This window comes from Natrix helvetica (genome assembly GCF_964273705.1).
Source record: "Natrix helvetica genome assembly, chromosome: 1".
Lineage (NCBI taxonomy): Eukaryota > Metazoa > Chordata > Lepidosauria > Squamata > Natricidae > Natrix > Natrix helvetica.
In genome coordinates, this window is record NC_138548.1 from 248,401,830 (window position 1) to 248,422,558 (window position 20,729).

The window sequence follows — 20,729 nt, forward strand, 5'->3', positions numbered from 1 at the left end:
CAACTAATAATAAGTGTGGGTGGGGATGGTGTCCACATCTTTGTGGTAACAGTAAACATTTTTATTGTAACAATCCAGTCATGTTTACTTCTCTGGGAAAAATCCACTACTTACAAAGGTGTTCTTCAAATGTTCCAGTAAGGAAACTTCAAATGAAAGCACAGCATGCACTTGAATTGTTTAAACTGTTTAAAACTTGACTGTAGCAAGAATATGTCTTTATTGTTTAAAGGGTTCTTTTCTGTCTTTCTAGTATACTTTGTGCCACATCTTAACAAATATTTTATAACCAATTAAGGCAGCAGAGATAAATGGAGTGGAATGTACCAATTATCCAAAAGTTTGGAGGTAAACAAAAAGAAGTTGGATTGCACCTCTTAAGAATACAATTCTTGGATTTAATTCAAAATCAGGGAAGGAAGTTTGAAGCAAAATACAATCCACACACACAAAAAAAAAATCCCTAACATAGTGCCAAAAATGATATTGGGCTATAGTTACTTGAGTAAAATCTATTATTTCCATTTAAGCTTTTAAGAGAACTGATAAATTATCAGTTTATCAATCTCAAATTTAATCACTTGATACAGTAAAAAATATTTTTTCCTTCCTTTTCCTGCACAATAAGTTTTTACTATAAAATTCTACTCGTCCAACAGACCAGAGGGTCCATTTCACACACGTATTTTAAAACAGAAGTGGCACAATTAAGTCCTAATGAGGATTGTGATAGCTTTTCATACAAGATAAACAGTCCCAATAATTTTGGTACAATTATTACACCCAATTTGGTTTGGAAATTATAATTCTGTAGTGTGTATTAGCACAATGCTCGAGAAACTATTTTTGTGGAACATTCCTAACTGAATAATCCAATTTTAATACTGTTTTTAACAAAGCCAAGAAGCAGCAGAGCGAAACTGGAACGGACAAAAATGTGGTGCTGTATGAACACTAAAAGATAGCTAAAGACTAGCTGATCCAAGTAATATTTCAGACTAACTAGATTACATTTAAGACTAATAATATAGCTGGAAACAGAACACATATTTAAAAGATATATCTAGATAGATATTTTTCTTTGTTTCATTTTGGGAAAAGATATTAAGATATTGGAATTCCTACCGCACTTGTAAATGTTCTCACAAAAAAATGCCTGTTAATATAGGACTAAAATCTTTATTGCTTAAGATTCCAGTGGCTTCATTTATTGATTTTTCAAAAAGTGGACTATTTCAAACCACCATGTATAATTTTCAGAAAGGATGAAAAGTACAAGATAAGCATCCTTTTTGATTTGCCAATTCAAATAAACTGAATGAGGAAAAATAAAAAAACAAAAGGGCTTTTAATGCAGAAATGGAGAATAACTTTCTGAAGCTGAGGCTCTTTAGGTTCCAAAAGAGATCCTCTAAGAACTTAGTAGGAAGTGGTGCCTTTTAAAGGAAAGAGTATATAAGGATATTCTTTAAAGCCTACTATATGGATTTGAAACATAATCTATCAACTCTGATCTTCAATCCATAGTTAGAAGTAAAAATTAAACTCGGCAGGCAGTACAAGGATTAATTAAACTAAATTTTTACAGATTCTGGTTGAGGCAGTTCAATTCTGTAAAAATCTGTGCCTTTGGTTTCCCTCTGCTGTGTCTTGTCCAGACGACTGAGTTAGTTTTTAAAAAATTAAATTTGTGGTATCAGCTACCCAAAAGAAATGATCATTACAAAATGGATACTTGTTCCTGCCTGAGGCATTCAGCATGAGTGGATTCAGACCCTCAGGTATTTTCTTCAGTTTGAGATAAGGCTGGAGACAGAGCACATTTTTTATGTTCTCAGATTGAAATGTTTCTAATCAATTGGATGGACAGACAGAATACTGGAAAAATATTGAAAACCTCCCATGTGGATTTTAGACTCAAGCAGATAAGGTCTGAACCTGTTGCAGATTCCCCCAATATAAAGGAAACGTTTTCCTTGAAAAAAGCCCTGGTTAACTCCGGAATCCAAAGATGCCTTTGATATATCCTGTAAGACCACTCTTTGCTTTCTGCTCTACTTTATCTTCTAGAGGTGGGAAAGTGACGTGGTTGAGAGCCAGATCAAAAAATAAAGGCTTGCATGGAATTGGCTGGAATTCTGGAGGGAAATGCACCAGGCTTGCTTGCTTGCTGACAAGAGAAGGATCCAGGCAGAAAATCTCAAATCGTTCAGAAAGTGGCTTGATAAAAAAGGAAGATAAACAGGAACAAAAATTAGTTCATTTGGACGACGTTTGTTACTTACCCCTCTAGTTTAAGGTTTCTCAATCTACACATTTCCCTAATAAATGAACTTCCTCAACTCCACGGCCAGCAAGGCTATGGTTGAGAAGAATTGAAGCCAACACATCTGGAACTTGCTACAGCTGGAAAACCTAGGTCTAGTCTAATGACAGAAATATTTAACTTTCTGGATAATGCATTCAAGGCAATGAAGTAGGTACATCCATTATGGATGTATGAATAGTTGCTGAGGAAACCTCAGAAAATTATCCAAATCTATTGTGGAAATACTAAATGCAGAAGAGAAAACTAAATGTAAGTTTCTAGTGGAGCTGGTTAATATTAGGACTAAGCAATATTGATGCATTAAATATTATCACAAAGCTGTTCTTGAGAAACCCAATTAGGATTAAGGTGATCCTCAACCTATAACCATTCGTTCAGCAATCATTCCAAGTTGTAAAGGCACTGAATGAATGGTGGTTATGACTGGTTCTTGGACTTACAGCCATCCCAGCAGCTTGGTAGACACGATTGTGATTTGGATGCTTGGCAACACTTTTGCAATTATGAGCGCCCCGTAACCACATGACTGCCCTTTGCAACCTTCCCTACCAGCTTTCCTATAAAGTCAATTGGGAAGCTGGAAGGGAAAGTTGCAAGTCATGGGGGGGTCAGTCTTCTACACCTGGACATCCTCCCCCAGCCGCTCTGGTCTTGTGTTGCACTGGTCCCTTGCATACATTCACAACCCTCTCTAAGCCTCCCTCGCCCTTGCTAACCTACATGGCACCATCCCTGATCCACATAAAGAAAGAGCTGGGAGATGGAAAAATATCAGTCTCCCATATAGTAGTCTTGATCAAGAGTGCCATAATAGGAGAGCCAATACATGTAATATTTTTATAATATCATGCACCTAAATCTTCAATTTTCAAAAATCTTAAGATTTTTTTTTTTGCCAAGCTCATGCTGTAAATCTTTTCTCTGAAATTATGCACAGGCCATGCATAGAAAAATGCACAGACAGAACACTCTCGTGATTCCTACGAATGTTTCTAATCTTTAGGGAGTTTACTAAATTTCTGGGTATTTTTAAAATTCTTCATTATTCTAATGTTAGCTTTGTAAAAACAAAGCAGCATAATTAAAGAGGCATTCTGTTGTTTTTCTCTGAATGCTGTTCTCCCTGATTATTCTTGAGCTTTTCCATGAAATCCATTGTTTTGTATGATATTATACCAAAAAAAAAAAAAAAAACAGCACACCAGAAAACTTTCTAAAGGAACAGGGACAATTAAATATTTCTGTCATCATATTTCTAATATACAGTATGTAATTCAAATTATATACTGACACACTATAACATAAGAAATTAGGCTCCTTCTGAAATTGTGCTTTTAATGCATACGCGGAAAGTTGCTTACCTTGCCATCTTTGACCTGGGACGGAGATTCTGCCTCATGACTGTCATCGGCATCTGAAAGAATCCAGAGAAGTATTTGAGGAAAATGCATTTGCTAGGAATTAAACCAGAAGACGAACGTAAGGCTACATTTTAAAAATGTGAACAATGAATTTGTCTATAATTTATGCTTAAAATGTAAATGTTGCAATGAGATCCATTTTTATCCTGTGCCAAAGCTAACTGTATAACCATTCCTTAATATTGTTGTATTTCACTCAAAGTTGCTTCTTGTGAGATAGGCAGGCATATAAATGAGACAGACAGACAGACAGACACACAAACAGAGATAGAATATAGTAATTATAGAGAAGGGTCAAGGAATGGATGGTTCCAATCTAAGTCTGACACAGGAATGAGTATGTTATACATTCTTATGTTAAGTGAAGTGCATAAGCTTATGCTAATAAATTTAGATAAAAGTTAAGTTATAGAGAAAAGACTTTTGGCATCAAAGGAAAAAAAGTCACGTATTTGAGCAAATGAATAGATGACAATGGTGAAATTTACAAGGAGCAACACATCGGAGGAGAGAACAGAAGGTCAACAGACTTCAAAAGGAGCATGCCTTCAATGTCTAAGGTACTCATGGCTCTGAAGAACATCAGAAGTTAATTATCTTGGTGGCAGAATTCTAGTTAGAAAGGAGGAGTTTTAGGTGTGAAAGGATGAACAGAAGTGGACAGAATATGCAACAGTGAAGGCAACAGGTGAACAGATCATAAACCAATATTATCTAAAAGAGTCAAAACTTTATCCTCCCAATGGTCTACAGAAAATCAATACAGCTTGACAGGGCAGTGAATATAAAAAAATGGATTGTGGCAAAGATGTTTTAAAGTCTAATTTATGACTTTATTTGGACCAAGCCTATATTTCTTCCCTATCAGCTATTGGGGCAGTAGAAAATGATTACTTTTTCTTTCCATAATCGCCCAGTCAAGCCACTGAAAAAATACAACTATAGAACCACATGTTAAAACAAAGGAATGTCCTTCGTAGCCACTCCTGCCTTCCATTCTGAAACGTTGGCAGACCCTGCCTCTTGAATCTTGAAAGCCTTTCCCAATGAATACGGTGTATGTGGGAATCTAGAAAGCCACACTCACCTAATATGGCAGCTGCTTGCAAGGAGTATTTTTCTGCATTTACTTGAGTAATCAGATCCTGAACATCAGGTAGCTCCTATATAATTCAGACCAATTCCACAAAAGACATATACTTAGTAGAGTTTCATTTTTCCTCTGTTCATTCGCCCCACCCCCCAACTAGATTTGCTAATGTTTCTTTTTCATTGTTAGGAAAATAAAAGGAGTGTTAAATACATATGCCCTTTTGAATTGCCAAATACAAATATATGTGGTATAATGACAACTCTCTTTCTCATTCTCGCTCTTTCTCTCACACACACAGACACATTGTCTAATGAGAGACAAATCCAAATAGTTTGATTTTATAGTCTTAAAAATGGGCAATCAGTCATAAATTTGTTTCAACAAATGAATCAGAACTGTACATTACAGTTAGCAGATTGTAATCAATTTAAATATGTACGCCCTCCATTACATCACCTTAGAACTCTGTTAATATAACTTGTTTCCTACCTTTAAGTTGCTTTTTTTAGTCCCAGCTTGAGCCTGAACTTCGGTGGCGTATTTCAGCACTCGGTCGTACAAAACAAGAGCTTCGCTCCATTTTTTCACCAGGACATATGACTGGGCAATGAAAAAGCATCTAGGAGGAACAGAAGACCATACCAAGTAAACTATGGCTCAATTGACTAAGTTTAAGTATCAATTAACTGTTAAAATATCAACTCTCTATGATGGATGTTAAACTTGCGGCCCGTGGGCTGGATGCATCACATGCTGGCCACCCCACCCCCGGTATAGTGAAGGGGGAAAAATGCAATATGTCATGTGATGACATGAGTTTGACACCCCTGCTCTGTGAGCACAATTTTCTTGAAACTATTCACACCCTGTCTTTCCTACTTTACATCCTCTTCTCTGAACTGCCTGGAGGTACGATGTCAGGAAGGGGAAGAAACAATGCAATGGTTGTTTCTACAGAAATAACTGGAACATTTTCTACAATTCTGAACTCACTATAGGTCGACTTACGACCACAATTGAGACCAAAATTTCTCTTGTTAAGTGAGCTTTGCCCCATTTTATGACCTTTCTTGACTCAGTTGCTAAGTGAATCATTGCAGTTGATAAGTGAGTAACCTGGTTGCTAAATCAATTTGGCTCCCCCATCAACTCTGCTTGTCAGAAAGTTGCAAAAAGTGCTCTCATGACCTGGGGATCCAGCAATGGTCATAAAATGAATCAGTTGCCAAGCATCTGAATTTTGATCACATGACCGTGGGGATGCTGCAAAGGTCGTAGTTATGAAAGATGGTCATAAGTCACTTTTTTCAGTGCCGGTATAACATGAACGGTCACTAAATGAGTAAGTCAAGGACTTCTTTTACTCGGCTTCTTGTCCTGCTATCTCTTCAGTTCTCCATTTTGGATGTATTATAATAGTCAAAGGACTTTTCAAGTCATATAAATCTGGCTTAAAAAAAGAAATCAAAATGAGAAAAGTGGCTCCAAATTCAGAGTGTTTCGTGCTTGTATATATTTCTATGAAGTTCCTTTTTATGATCTGGAATCTCGGCCTTCCTTATTTATTCTGCATGTATTATAATGACACCTCCAGGGTAATGAAAAGTAGCAGAAATAACATCTACCACTATCGCAAACATTCATGGAATAGCACAAATATCTTTTCTCTTGGCACTCATTACAGTATTGTTGTATGACTGTGATTGTTTAACTGTGACTGAATAAGTAACTTTGTTTGTTTGGGAATTACCGGTAAGCCTTATACACCAAGGTCTTTATTCCTATTTCCTTCAGGTAGCTTTTATCTTCTTCTAGGCCAGGAAGCTGTTGCAATTCTGCCAGATTCTTCAGTGTGATCAAAATGAGAAGACAAAAAAAAAGCCCTTAAATGTAAATAAACTTCACAACTAACAGTATAAATAAATAAATATTTAATCCAATTAAATAAATTTGACAGTGGTAAACCAAAAATAATTTCATTTACTTTAATCAGCACTAGTTGCTTAACAAATTGATACAATAGTACAAAAATGAGCAGAGCACTGTTTTCAAATAGTGTAATCTCTTTACAAGGTAACACCCTTTATCTGCTGTCCCAAAAAAATAACCTGTGATGATTAAAATTATTTAGGAAGAATTTTTTGTGTGTGATCCTTAAAAGTAAGGTATATGTTTATTATATTTAATGATCATGAAACTATTATTTTGCATGAAGCAAAATTTCAGAAAACCTCTTTATTTTCAACACTTCTACCTTTTTTAAAATGGAGAAATAGGTTCTGATGCTACCAATTTCCGTGCCCTGTCTGACCTGCACCTCCAATTTAATATCACACCTTTTCCCCATCTACTTTGCAGTCACCTTGCTAGAGATAAAAGAAAATTGGAATCATAAGCCTCTCCCTTCCACTGCTGAACCACTTACATGCTTACCTGTAAGATGATGTCATAAAGGCGTATCAAATCCTGAGGTCGAGCAACACGCTTGCCATCTTCCTCTTCGGGCTGCTGCTGACGAAGGAGGGCCTTCTGTAGTCCCTTTGCCATGCTCTCATTGCGCTTGATTGCTGTAGACAGCTTGATGTAAGTCAAGTAACTAGAAAGCAGAGTATTAAAAACTGCATATTACTAAAAGTCACTTCAGAATCATTTGAATAGATACAAAGCTCCTAATAAGATGATGAGCTGGGCAGTCAAGAGAGTGAAATGACACCCAAGCGGTCCCACTATTTGCCCTGAATGATTTTAATCTAACAGTCATGCATTTCTAGAAAGGCTCTTTACCTGTGCAGATACTGAATATTAGTGACTTTTCCAGAATCTATTTCCAAAGAATGATCCCGCTGCTTCTGTAGGAAACAAAACATTAGGTGTAATTTATTTTAAAAAATAATGTTTGGATGCAAAGAAAACTGTGGGATGGGTGCAATTTATTATAGCTTCACAAAGGATCATGTAGGACCTAACATCAAAGAGTTCTTCAAGCAGACACAGTAATGATTTTATTTATATCCTGCCTTTCTAACCAAAGGAGTCAAATGCACAAACCTTCTACTTGATGGCCCACCTGATCTGGCTTCAGCTCTTCACGAACGGCTTGTATTGCATCCCGACACTCACTCAGTAAAGATTCAAACAAACGTTCTTTAGTTTCTTCTTCTTCTGCCTAAATAAAGTAGTACAGAAAAATATGTAATCTTTCCAATCACTGCTACATTTCTCCTGAAATCAAAAGAGGATAAAATTTACATTTAACAACTGCACCCAGTGAGTCTTACCAACATGTTGTATTATATGCATCATTAGTGAAATTTTTATTACTTAGTGATAAGCTGTGGAGATTGTCTATCATTTTATATTTCTATGATATAACAGAAGGGGCACAATTGACCTCTTCAGATTACAAAAAACAAACAAACAACCTTTCCACAGTGATTATGTTAATATTTCCTAAATTTAATACAATGTGAAGCAATAAACAAAACCAATGTCTTCTACTTCATACAATCATGGCATAAAGCAGGGCAGGGAGAATATTGGCAAGAACACCCAAAATCATATATTATTGGGTAAAGAGTTCCATCTCATATACTTTATCAATAAGCCACACTATGAACTCCCTATTTTTTTTTGGAATTTTCTAAAATGCAGTTCCTATTCTAATGCTTAAAACTGTAACTTATTACCACCAGATTCAGGAATCTTTTTGTTGTTAACTGCCTAGTTTTATTTGCTCTTTCTCCCACTTAAAAAAAACACCTTCAAAGTCAACAGTGCTATTTTCTGTGACAGATTAAGGACAGGAAACTAGTTTTCCTGCTTAGTAATATAGGACTGGGAAGAAACGTTCCCAAAGTTAAATAGCCTTAGCTATTCATTAGCATTTAATCTAACACTTTTGTCAGATTAAAATTACTTAAGATCAATTGTTTAAAGATTATATCTTTGGATATATTCTATTGTTCAGTTATTTAGAATTTTGACTACTCTGAGCAGATCTCCAGAAAAAATGCTGGAATATGAGATTCACAATTTTAGGACACATTTTATTTTTTTAAATTGCTTGAAAGAACATTGTTTTAATGTATTTTTTAAATTCCTCCAATGTTTAACTGGATTAATACAATTTAAAAATAAGTCTCTAATGTTCAAAAAACTCAGGGAAGGTTAATTTTTTAAAATTTGAATAATCAGAGACAGGTCAGACTAGTTTGGCTGCTCCACCTCTGAGGCCATTTCAACAAAGGGGAAATGCCAGAATAGTAATGCTGAAACAAAAGGAAATGAGGTGGAGATTTATTATTTTACTTATATAAAAATGAATTTATCTTCCTTTTCTAATGCAGTTATTCATCTTCTAACACAGCTATTCATTTTGAAGGGAAGAGTTAGCAAATATTCAGGATTTTGTGGCATATGCTGCTTTGATTCATTCCCAAGTCACAGGAAAGAGACTGCACCACAGCACACGAATTAAGACTTTGAAAAATTACAACAACAGAAGAGTTAAATAACAGCATATTACTCAATAATCCGAACTGAGAGTACAATGTTCTTGGACAAGATTAAAAGTTTCGACAAGTAGCTTAAACTTCCTAGGGCACAAGCTGTTAACTCTTTAAATATAGTTTATTAATTTCAATTTTCTGTTTGGAAAAACACCAAAAGCATTATTTGTTCACGTGTCCCAGGGTGATGTTCTCAATCATTACCATCTCTGTAAACTAAGAGTAAATCAGGATGGCCCAGTCTTATCCCATTGCATTATTTGGTGGCAAATAGCCAAGTGACAGCTGTGTTCAACCAAGAAAAAAACCACTTAACTCCATTTTGCAGAATTAAGAGTACTTTTACTGGTAATGAAAAGATAGCAGCAAAGCAAAGCAAGATCTGAGGCAAAAGCGCACGAAATCATATATAGCACATGTGACCAAACCCCCTCCCCCTGGTAACCCTCATCCCAGTGTCCAATCTGCAAATCCCTTAGATATCATGTGAGTTCCATCTTCAAAGAGCATCATCAGGTTGGTATGCAGGACGGTTGGCCTTGACTGACACCAGGCACTAATCTTCAGCATGCGCAGTAGACGGTGAGACCAAAGCTCCCTTTTTACAATCTCTCCTGTACTTAAACTTCCCCTCCCAAATACCAGCCCCCCACTCCCCGTTTCAATGGCAGCTGAAAGCAAATAGCGAAACAGAGGCTGACATTCACATGACCATAGGACCCTGCTTAAGCGTTTACTTACTTGAGTTATAGCTGCTTCAGTATCTCCCAATCCCAACAAAAAGATTCTCACTTTGTCTATTTTCACAGGCACCGTTCTTCCCCTCCATTCCACCTCACTCATAGTAGCTGCCTGTTTTGCTCGAGTCTGTGTGATTAATGACTAGAAAACAGGGAAGTTTTGGTTTGGCACTCTAATGAAAAACATGTATTTCTCACAATACATGTTTCTCACTGTATGCAATAAGTAATATACAACTGTAAACTATGGAAGTTTAACTTTCAAGTTATTGCAATCACAAATCATGTTTATTTTATAGCCAGCTTTACCATGAAGACAGGGAATAACTGGAAAACGTACTTAAAAGTGATTTTATACATACAAAATTAAAAAGAAAACTTTGCCTCAGATTGAAAGATCAATCAAGGTTGTTGGGAAGCATAAGGTCTTGGGGACACTGATATATTTCAAAGATTTCCAAAAGGGTAGTTCTTGGCAAGCATGGACATAACTGATTCACTGGATGGCCTATTGAAGTGGAGGAAAGGCTGAAAGTTTGCTTTGGGTGTCCTCAAATACAGAAAGGCAAGTTTGAAAGCATTTAAGTATACAATTTTAAGCATGGTGCCATAATACTTAGTGGAGTGCAAGGTTTTTCTGCAGCTCCAAACTACATTCAAAGCATACATACTGTGTGCTTACATACATACTCCAAACTACATACAAAGCATTTCCAGGGCAAACTCCTAGGGGAGACTATTACTACCAAAAATGTGTAAGCCTCACAAATAAATGTATGAAGGGCACTGTATGAAGTTGTATATATGAAGTTATTGGCAAGAAAGTGGAAAATGAGAAATGTATTGTCCAATCTCAATCTACAAAAGTACAAGCTTTAAAATGATGAACTGTTCTGTTAGCAGTTGCAATGAGCAGATAAAATACTAGCTCAAATTCTGTCATGTAAAGATGACATTAAACTATGCAGCACATTGCTTTTTCAACTGCAGCTCAAATACTTCCTGTCTTTTAAAATACAGTGGACAGCAATGCAAGGGTGTTTACATGCAAGAACTAAATTTCTGCTGCAATTTATATGATTTGCAAAATGGCACAATCACACAAATGGTACCATTTGGGGCAGCACAAAAATGATAATTTTTAGTATTAAACAAATGAATTAATCAGATTAGGGGAAACAAAGGAAATATTTGTAGAACTATCCACAAGGAAGACCCAACATTATTTTAAACAGATAGTGTTTGATTTACAGAAGAATAATTTTGATTGTACAATTGTTAGTTTCCCATCTCTCCTGTTATTCTTCACAGAACCAGACTCTGTGGTCCTCTGGGTTTTTTTAAACTGCAATTCTAGTCACCTCCTAATACTGCTGATGTGACAGTGGAGAGTTACAGGTTTCTTAACTCTACGATCTGGCTAACATTTAGCTTTTGTGTTTTTAAAATAATTTCAAAGTATTATTTTGTAAGATAATTTTGAACTTTGGGTTTTTACATTGTATTTTAAATTTCTTTTAAAAGAAAAGTATCAGTCATATCCGTTAAAATCAGGCATCAGTAGCCATTCTTCCAAAAGGGAAAAGTGTGAGATTAATTACCTCTAGTTTTTCAGCAAGGAGCCCTTCAGTGCCTCCAGTCCTCAGCCTCATTTGCATTAGCTCACTAATAGCAGACTGGTCACCTAAGAAACAAGGGACAGAATTCAATTAGCCTGTCATCCAGCACAATTTCTCACTTAACAAAAACACACTACAAAACTTCAAGAAAGCTCACAACACAAAGGATGGTAGCATCACAACTGCTTGTATTTTAACCTATTTAAATAGGCAGGAATGTGCAAAAAACTAAGAGCATCAGTATATAGTTAGCTGCTATCTATATGTCACACCAAAATCTTAGGAGAAGGGCTAAGCATATCCAAATTGTGTGTTTAATACTGCATATTTAAATATTAACATTTTGGTCTACAATATAGTATGCAAATCAAAGAAATGCCTTGGAGAGATGGGTGGGCATAGTTTAATCAATAAATAAAATTGTACTCTTCAGCAAAAGATGAAAATGTGAGGGAAGGTTTCTTAGCAGTCTTCCTTAAAAGTTGCATTTCTTTTTTCTTTTGAAAGAAGGAAAAGATGTTGCTGTTTTTTTATTTGGATATAAATGAAGAGAAAATGTTAAGAATCCCATTAATAACTGTCATCTTGGACATTTGCATTCTCTTAAAAAGTATGAAAGCTTGGACTTGTTTGAATTAATATAAATATCACACTAAAAATATTCTGCATTCAGTCTAACTAATGCATTAATTTCACAGGCAATTGTATGAGAACAGTAAAGTCCCTGATGCTCACTGAGCTTGGTTGCAGATTTATTGCAGATATTTCATTACTCACTTAGATAACATCTTCAGTGCTAGAAAGAGCGAGAGTTTGCTCTACGTAGCTTACCCTGTCAATGTTGGTAGGAGTGTATGAGAATAATAATTATTAAATTATTTCAATATATTTTTCTTCTTGATTTACTTACCAATATTATAAGCGCAATAACGAATATTTGGAGAGATTTCTTCCACACGCTGATTATATAATATTGCCTGCTCCTCTGTGAAAGCACTAGCCAGCTTTTCATAAATGGTTCTGCAAAAGGAAGGTTAAAAACAAAATAGTCAGTACTTTACAGTATTAAAAACCATTTCTTTCTATTTCAGGGGCTACTGTAAAAATACTGAGCTTTTAAGCTTTATCACTAGGCTATGCAGAAACAAAATGTATTACATGGATTTTAAAAAGTTCAAGGCAAAAAAAACTGAATGAGAAAAAAACTGTTTATTTAATAGACAATGGAAATAGAAATAAAAAAATTGAATCTCACTTGCACTTGTTGAAAGCCTCCATTGCTGCCTTCCATTCCTGATGCTCAAATCGAAGCATACCTGTGAGGTACGCTGTGTATGCCTATAAGAAAAATGAAGATGGATGATAAGTACAATTGTATGGTAGCCTACTGAATTTGAATTTTTCCATAGCTATCAATAAATACCAGGAAATATACCAATATCAAGTATATTGGTATATTTGAATACTCAAATAAGTATGCAGATGTGCCATGGAGTCCAGATTATGTTATTACTACCTGGACAATATTTTTTTCAGACACCTGTCAAAAATGAAAATGTATGCAGATTACATGAATTGTTTTTCCACAGGAAATAGTAGTGGTGGAATATATTCTTTTTAGTTAGTTTGCTAGAGAACTAAATGACTGCTGGGCAAATATTCATATTACTTCATATTAGATTAATAAGACATGGAAAGGTTCCATCAAAATATCCTGACCCTGAAACTGATTATTCTGACTGCAGAATAGCCTAATGAGTTTCAGGGACAGTGTCTCATACAACCCAAATGGTCAGCATTTGAACCATAAGTTTTATAAGGTTGGGTTTTTTCTTCCTTTTTTTTTTTTTGCATATCAAGAAACACAGCAGAAAGTTGGCCCTTCTGAAAATAGTGTATGAGTTGTGTCCAAACATAGTGTCTTTTTCTTCTTCTTTTTTTTCTGTATTCTTCATTGGAGCTTTTATTATCTACACTTTAGATCAAATTGTTCACTAAGAAATTAACTCTAGTACATTTTCTCTAGTTTTAAAAGCTGGTCTTAACCTGAGCTTCCAGCTTTGTCTTGGCATCCACACGGCTACTTTCACAGAGATGTTCCAGTTCCTCAGCATGTTTTACTGCTTTGCGTAGGCGAGATAACAAATGAAAACGTTTGCGTGGTTCTGTGTTGGCTTCTTGCTTGAGCTGCATTGCATAACTCCAGGCTCTTTCAGCATCCATAAGAATGAGGAGTAAATATCTATGGCATAAGAGCAATTAAAAATTATCCAAAGCACTTATAACTTCCCTTGAGAATGTCAACAGAAATACAAAATAAATGCATCTGTTCTTATACTTCTGCCCCAATCAGGCATCTTGTCTAAAGCCAATCTCAAAGTCCCTTTCTACCAACTGATTGATTATATTTACATAACATCCTCTCTTCAGAATTCCTGGTGAAGGACATTTCCACAAGCCTTCTTTTATCCTTACAATCCTGGGAAGATCAAATTTGCCTTTCCTCATCTATTACCTTGATAGATGAGGAAACATTTATATATACATCAATAACATTCTAGAAGTACAGTATTTCTGATACTGTATCCAGAGGACATGCATTTTGGACAACAGTGTAGCACTAAGTGCAAAGGCAAAATTTACCAGTCTCAATACTTCATTCTAGCACACTAGCAGAGACTGGAATGCTTATTATATGGAATCGAAACAACTTCAAACTAACTAAAATGTTTTAAAATACCTACATCATTTCTAAGATTTGCTTCCCGAACACAAAAGTAGTTTTCTTTGTAAAATAGCTGATTTTTTTCTTAATTTGAAATCGTTTAAAGGTACTAGGCAATTTATTTTATCAATGTTTCATATTTTAATACAATTTTAGAATTTGCTTAACCTCTCTTTTGTTCAGGATGCTGTCGCCATCTTTTTCTATGAGGACAGAAGAAAGCTAGAGAGACCCAATTCCCATCTCCAACTCAAAAATGGAAGGCAGAAATAGCTTCCAGTACCTGTTGTCAGATAATAGCTCTTCTGTTATTTTTTTTCCTGTGAACTTGTGCCTATTTCCCATCTTGAAGTTAAGAGTTTTTCTGAGCCTCCTTAGTCGACGGGAGCAATAACCTCTTCAAGGGGCGAAGAGAAAAGAAATGGTTAATTCTTATTCACAGTAATATTTGCTTTCAATCTACTTTCCCTACCCTCCCCTAAAAATGTCTCAAAAGAAAACACTGCTGCAATCTATACAATATGATAAGACAATGTAAATAATAAAAGAAGACTTAGAGGAAGTCATTCAGAAAAGATACGATCATAGAAGACAGGCACCAAAGCAAAATAAGTTAATTCATGTGTCAATTCTTAAAGTAAAATATGCAGCCATATAAAAAATTGAGAAATTGGAAATTTCAACAATTTTTAAACTAGGATTCTATTCATAAATGGATTGATAGCTGAACATCAGTGAAGTGGTATCTACAGAAAATGTAACTTCAAAGTTATATGGATGGATGAACATTAAGTTTCACCAGTGCACATGTGCCAGAGGCGCAACTTACATGGCTAATGAGGTTTTTCAGGGAAGTGGTTTATGAGTAAAGCCTGAATTACAAAAAAAGTTCTTAGCCTATTTGGATAGTGTTCCAAGTTGTATGCTTTTATGCAATTATTGTATACCAGGAAATATGTAGTGCATATTTTGTATGTATGTATGTGTGATTCATGCTTGTATATGCACTATACAAGCATGAGTCATACGTACATATATACAAAATTGGTTGATAGTGAGATGGGTTGCACAAAAATTTAAAAATAAAATAAACCAAAACAAAACACATGGTCAGAACTTTCCTAAAACTGAGCAACAAAACCATGCTTAATTTAAAAATATACCACATTAAGTTATTAAATTCATGTGTGCCTGATTCCCAGTGATATTAAAGATAAAACAATTAGGATTGGTAGCTAACTCATTCTGCTTTTAATTCTAACTCATTCTACTTTTAATTTCTTCTCTAAAATCAGCTGCATCATTTGTACCTATTGAAATAAGCATTTTATTAATAAAAACAAAGGCATTTCTTGATCATCTGTTAACTTCCATGATTATTCCTTGCATACCTGTATCTCTGAAAATCACCATGACGTAAGCCATGTTGCTGCTGTGATTCTTTGATAATCTGAAGAACTAAAAGACTTGTTAAGGAAACTTCCAACAATAAAACTTATAGAGTTAAATCACATAAAATATATTGTACATTTTATTATTTTACTGTTTTTTAAAGTTCAAATATAACAAGTTAGTGAGTTTCTGAGTGTGATTATAATGGAATACCAGCTGGATGACAAAGGTTTTCCTGCATTCATATTCTAAGCCTAAACCTTTCTGTTGCCTGTTTGACTTTGGAATAAAACAGCTACAATTTTAGCAACCCTGAGATATGTTATTTAAAACCTGATGCAATTTTAAAATAATGATTTACTACTAAACTTGGAAATTAATAGAAGTACTGCATACTGTATTTGCTATTAACTAGATTCAGTGGTAAGCTAATATAAATGTATTCCTAATTTTGGCTTCAAAATCACTACCCGAAGATAAGCTATACAATCTGAGGAAGTCTAAAATTTCTAGAATTACAGATTAACATTATATATCACTGTTGTGTCCACTAATTAAAGATGTACAGTAATTGTCATTAGAATATTCACAAAATTTACAAAATTTACATTTCAGGTTCACATTATTTCTGTGTGGCATTTTAGTTTACAATTGGACAGCATAACTTAACTGTATCACTTTCTAAAATGTGAATAAGTTTTTGAAACTTGTTATCTGCTATATAAATTTCACATTATTATGAAAGATCTATAAACAGAAATATGGCTGCTTACTCAACAAGTTTCTGACATGGGGAATGCAAAGACCTGATAGCCATTTGTCTGAAATGGTATAGGGTTTCCTGCCTAGGCAGGGGGTTGGACTAGAAGACCTCCAAGGTCCCTTCCAACTCTGCTATTGTATTGTATTGCATTGATATTTTGCCTTCTCCACAAACATGCCTGTATCTCCCTTGGGTTAATTCCACAAAAAGAAAGAAACAAGCGTAACTTTCCAGTTATGAGTTTAGTTTAACAATCCTTTGTTTTACAAACCCGAGACAGCTTGCGTACCTATTACCTATAAGATCCCAAACTTGGCTAATGAGTTAATTCCATGCAATGTTTTGCAAAAAAAAAAAAATGCAGTTTCACATTTTAACTTAATTAATTGTAACACAGTGCTAAGTAAGGGAAGTCTGTAAACCTCTAATATGCCTTGGACTATATATTTTTCCTCAATGTTAATTTCAGGGGAGGTCACTTCACATCGATCGTCACTACCCGAAATTCGGGAAGACAAACCAGTTAGCAATTATACGCGAAGTTCGGAAATTTCTCAGTGCAGGAGCCGAAGCCTGAGAAGGGCTCGCCCTTTGCCTTAAGTGACACGTCCCCATTAGCGCTCTCCCCTCCAACGCGCCGGTAGGATACTCTCCAGGCCCAGGCTATCTCCGAGGCCGCCGGACTTGGGTTTTTCATTCTCCTTGTTATCCTCTAGGGCAGCCATGGAACTAGCGCCGCCGCTACCACTGGTACCACGGCCACCGGCGCCGCCGCCGCTCCCGGCCACTTGCCGCTCGGCCGCCATCTTGCGCCTGTTCCGCTTGGGACGAGAAGCATCACGGGACAGGAAGTAGAAGGTGTTGAAAGCGCCACGCTCACGAGTCGCCATCACTGAGGGTGACGGGACGGTGGAGGATCCGCGCATGCGTGTCTGGAATAGGCGCCACAATTTGGCTTGCTGGCTCCCCGGGCTTAAATGCGAGGGAATACAAGGCGGAGATTTTAAAAGCAACGCACCAAGGCCGCCTAAAATGGAGATGTAAGGGATGTCTATGAAAGTCCGGGCATTGAAAGGAGCGCTTTTCAATTATATTATAAAATGCTTTTATTATAGGGTTGGGCTATCTGTGGTTTTTCAGGTGTTGTTGAATTACTAGCCTTGCAGACCAGGATGAGGCTAATGGAGATGGGAATTGGAGTGGAAATTGAAGAAATCAGGGCTGCAATTTTTCCATTCATTTCCCCACCCCCCACCCCCAATGGACAAACTGCTCCTAGTTTTTTTGCTTGTTGAACCTTGTAAAGGAGCACAAGACTTTGCATTTGTGTGTGTGTGTGTAGGGGTTTTTGCTAAGCTAAGCAAAATTGCTATGGAGCCTCGAAATTTAAATAATACAGTGTAATAAATAATACAAAAAGAAGGCAGTTTATGCTTGGTCTGAGTTAGTCAATAAATCACATCAATTTGATTTAACTGTACACGTTGGTTTCTTCAATTTTTTAAGAAAACGGGTGAGATCATTTTATTTCACGAAGGACTTGTGAAATAGTTACGCCACTGGTGAGGGGGTGGTTGTACAAACTGAAATAATAAATTGGTATTAGTTAAGTGCGTTGTTGGAAAATTTACAGCTACAGAACACCTGAGTAGTTTTATTAATTTACAAGGGAGCATCTGGTCAATTGCTAAATTACAACGCAATAACTTTATTATGGTTATTAATCAATTAAAAAAGGAAACTACTTTTTGAGGCAGCAAATAAAATTTGTATTAGAACTTAATTATAAAATTGATTTGTTAATGTTGCCTGAAACAACATAAGCCTCTTGTAGACAGACAAGCCCAGCAGATAGATAGTTCTTTTTACAATGGGTAGTCCCAACTACAATGGCAATTGGGACTGGAATTTTTGTTGCTAATCCATGACACTATTGCTTAGCAATGGCAATCTCTGCAGTCCTACCATAGTTGCTTTTGTTAACTGAATGCCACATTTGTTAGGTGAGGCAACTTCCTGCTAGCTTTCCACAATCAAACCCATTGGAGAAACCAGAAGGAAGTTGCAAGTTCCAGGCTGGCAGGCAGATAAGTGGCTGCTGCCAGATGGGGGAGGGAACAAAGGGATACATATGTAAGGATGTGAGAGAGGGTCTTCAGGGGTGCATGAGGTGCAGGTTGGGGTGTGTGCAAAGGTGTGCGTGAGTGATGTGGATCAGAGGATGCAAGGAGGTGTGCAAGAAGTGGAGGTTGGAGAAAATGCATGAGGGTGTGAAGAATCGAGGGAGCATGAGTGGCCAGTGCAGAGGGGCTCAGAGCGGCTGAGGGAGGATGCACAGGGATGGGAGACTTCTGACTTGTGACCTTCCCTGCTCGCTTCCCCACTACCTTTCTATGGAAGCTGACAGAGAGCATTGACAATGATAATCACAGATGCAGGACAGTGCAGCTGGTTTCTAAGAGACAACAGGTTGTCACAATCACAAGGTAATGGAGGTGCTGGGATGACTGGAAGTCCAAGGATTGGTCACAGATATAACTTGTTCAGTGCTGCCATAACAGCCCATGAATAAATAGTCTTAGGCCAAGGACTATCTGTACATGTTCAATTCATTCCCCAGGGCATAACTGCATTTTCCTTCAGGTCAGCATCAACCACTGCTTTCTAACTTAGTTAAAGTGGGCAGAGTTACATCCTGTAGCATTCTTTGAGTACCTGAAAATATAGAAGAAAGTTGACTAACAGAGAAGACTATGGAGTAATAAAGTTATTGGAAGGCAGATTCTGGGTAAAGATTTTAAAAAATCATTCTATATGTTGGGGTGCTAATGGGCTCTACTAAATGTATTAGGGAGGAGCATCTAGACAAAGTGGATTGAATTCCATAGCCTGAAGAAACCCTTTCATTTCTTGGATGAAGAGGGAATGGGGACTTGATTTGTTCAGCTCTTTTCAAATTATATTTTAATTACATTATGAAATATGAATGGGCTTAAGGAGAGAACCAACCTAGAATGAAGGAGAAAGTTCTTGAAAGTTAGAACAATTAATCAGTGGAATGACTTGCCTCCAGAAATTGTGGGTACTCCAACGCTGGAGGTTTTGAAGAAGAGACCGGACAACTATTTGAAATGGTATTCCTTCAGCAGGGCGTTGAATTAGAAGACCTCCAAGGTCCTTTCCAACTCTGTAATTTTGTTATTTGGATCACACATTACTGTAAACACTTGATTTGTTACATTTTGGTTTGGTGTGATGTGATTGCAATCTTGTTCATTTATAAATCATTTATGGCTGCAGTATGTGAGTCAAACATAGTATGTTTAAGGAATACTTCTATAAGCCTCAGGAATAGGAACTAAAACAATACTAGCCTTTATTATAATTCCACCAAGGATATAAAATGGTGAAACCTATGGACTATATATGTATTGCTCATTTTTTATTTCTATTATTATTTTTCTGCTTTAAATACTTTATTTTATTATGCTGTATTTATTTTGGGTAGAGCTTTTAAGGTTTTTGTGTGTTTTTGTGTCTGTATTGACTCCTGGAAACTGCCTAGACAAGTCCCTTCACTTTGCTAGGCAAAACATTTTTGGAAGTAGTTTGCCATTGCTCCTTCCTAAGGTTGAGAGAGAATGACTGGCTTAAAGTCATCCAGTGGGCTTTCTGTCTAAGAGGGAAGTACAACTCAGTCTCCCAGTTTATAACCTCATAGCCTAACTACTACAGTAAACTCTTAAATACATATCATAAAAAAAGCCCTGCTACTAATATTTTAACAAGCAAAATTTTAAAATGTTTATGGTAATACTTTCCCTTAATGTTATGACTCTTCTCTCCCCTAAATTATTCTTTTCTGGAGATGTGCAAAATTGTTGGCATTTGACGTTTTACTGAAAGAGTTCCAGTTATTCAAGAAGGTATATGAATTTGAAGACGATCACGTTACTATTGGAAGGCTTATTTTGAACTAGAGACTGAGGGCTACCAAGTTTAAAAGTGTTCTTTTAACTACAAACCTATCAGCCTGACCTCAATACCGGGGAAGATTCTGGAAAAGATAATCAAGTAACGAATTAGCGAACACCTAGAAGTAAACAAAGTAATAGCCAAAAGCCAACATGGGTTTGTCA

General features: G+C 36.2%; 1 protein-coding gene across 1 annotated transcript; it reads right to left on the reverse strand.

Moving 5' to 3' along the window:
• Positions 1-377: 377 nt before the first annotated feature.
• Positions 378-17,504, reverse strand: SRP68 (signal recognition particle 68). The gene is made up of 16 exons (XM_081939694.1): positions 17,240-17,504; positions 15,827-15,893; positions 14,719-14,832; positions 13,757-13,952; positions 12,966-13,048; positions 12,621-12,730; positions 11,693-11,775; positions 10,093-10,233; positions 7,911-8,009; positions 7,628-7,692; positions 7,277-7,439; positions 6,594-6,688; positions 5,333-5,462; positions 4,838-4,913; positions 3,691-3,743; positions 378-2,220 (listed from the first exon to the last, which is right to left on the reverse strand). Exons 1-16 carry the CDS (start codon positions 17,478-17,480, stop codon positions 1,993-1,995), a joined length of 1,944 nt encoding a protein of 647 aa, XP_081795820.1. The 5' UTR covers positions 17,481-17,504; the 3' UTR covers positions 378-1,992.
• Positions 17,505-20,729: the final 3,225 nt, after the last annotated feature.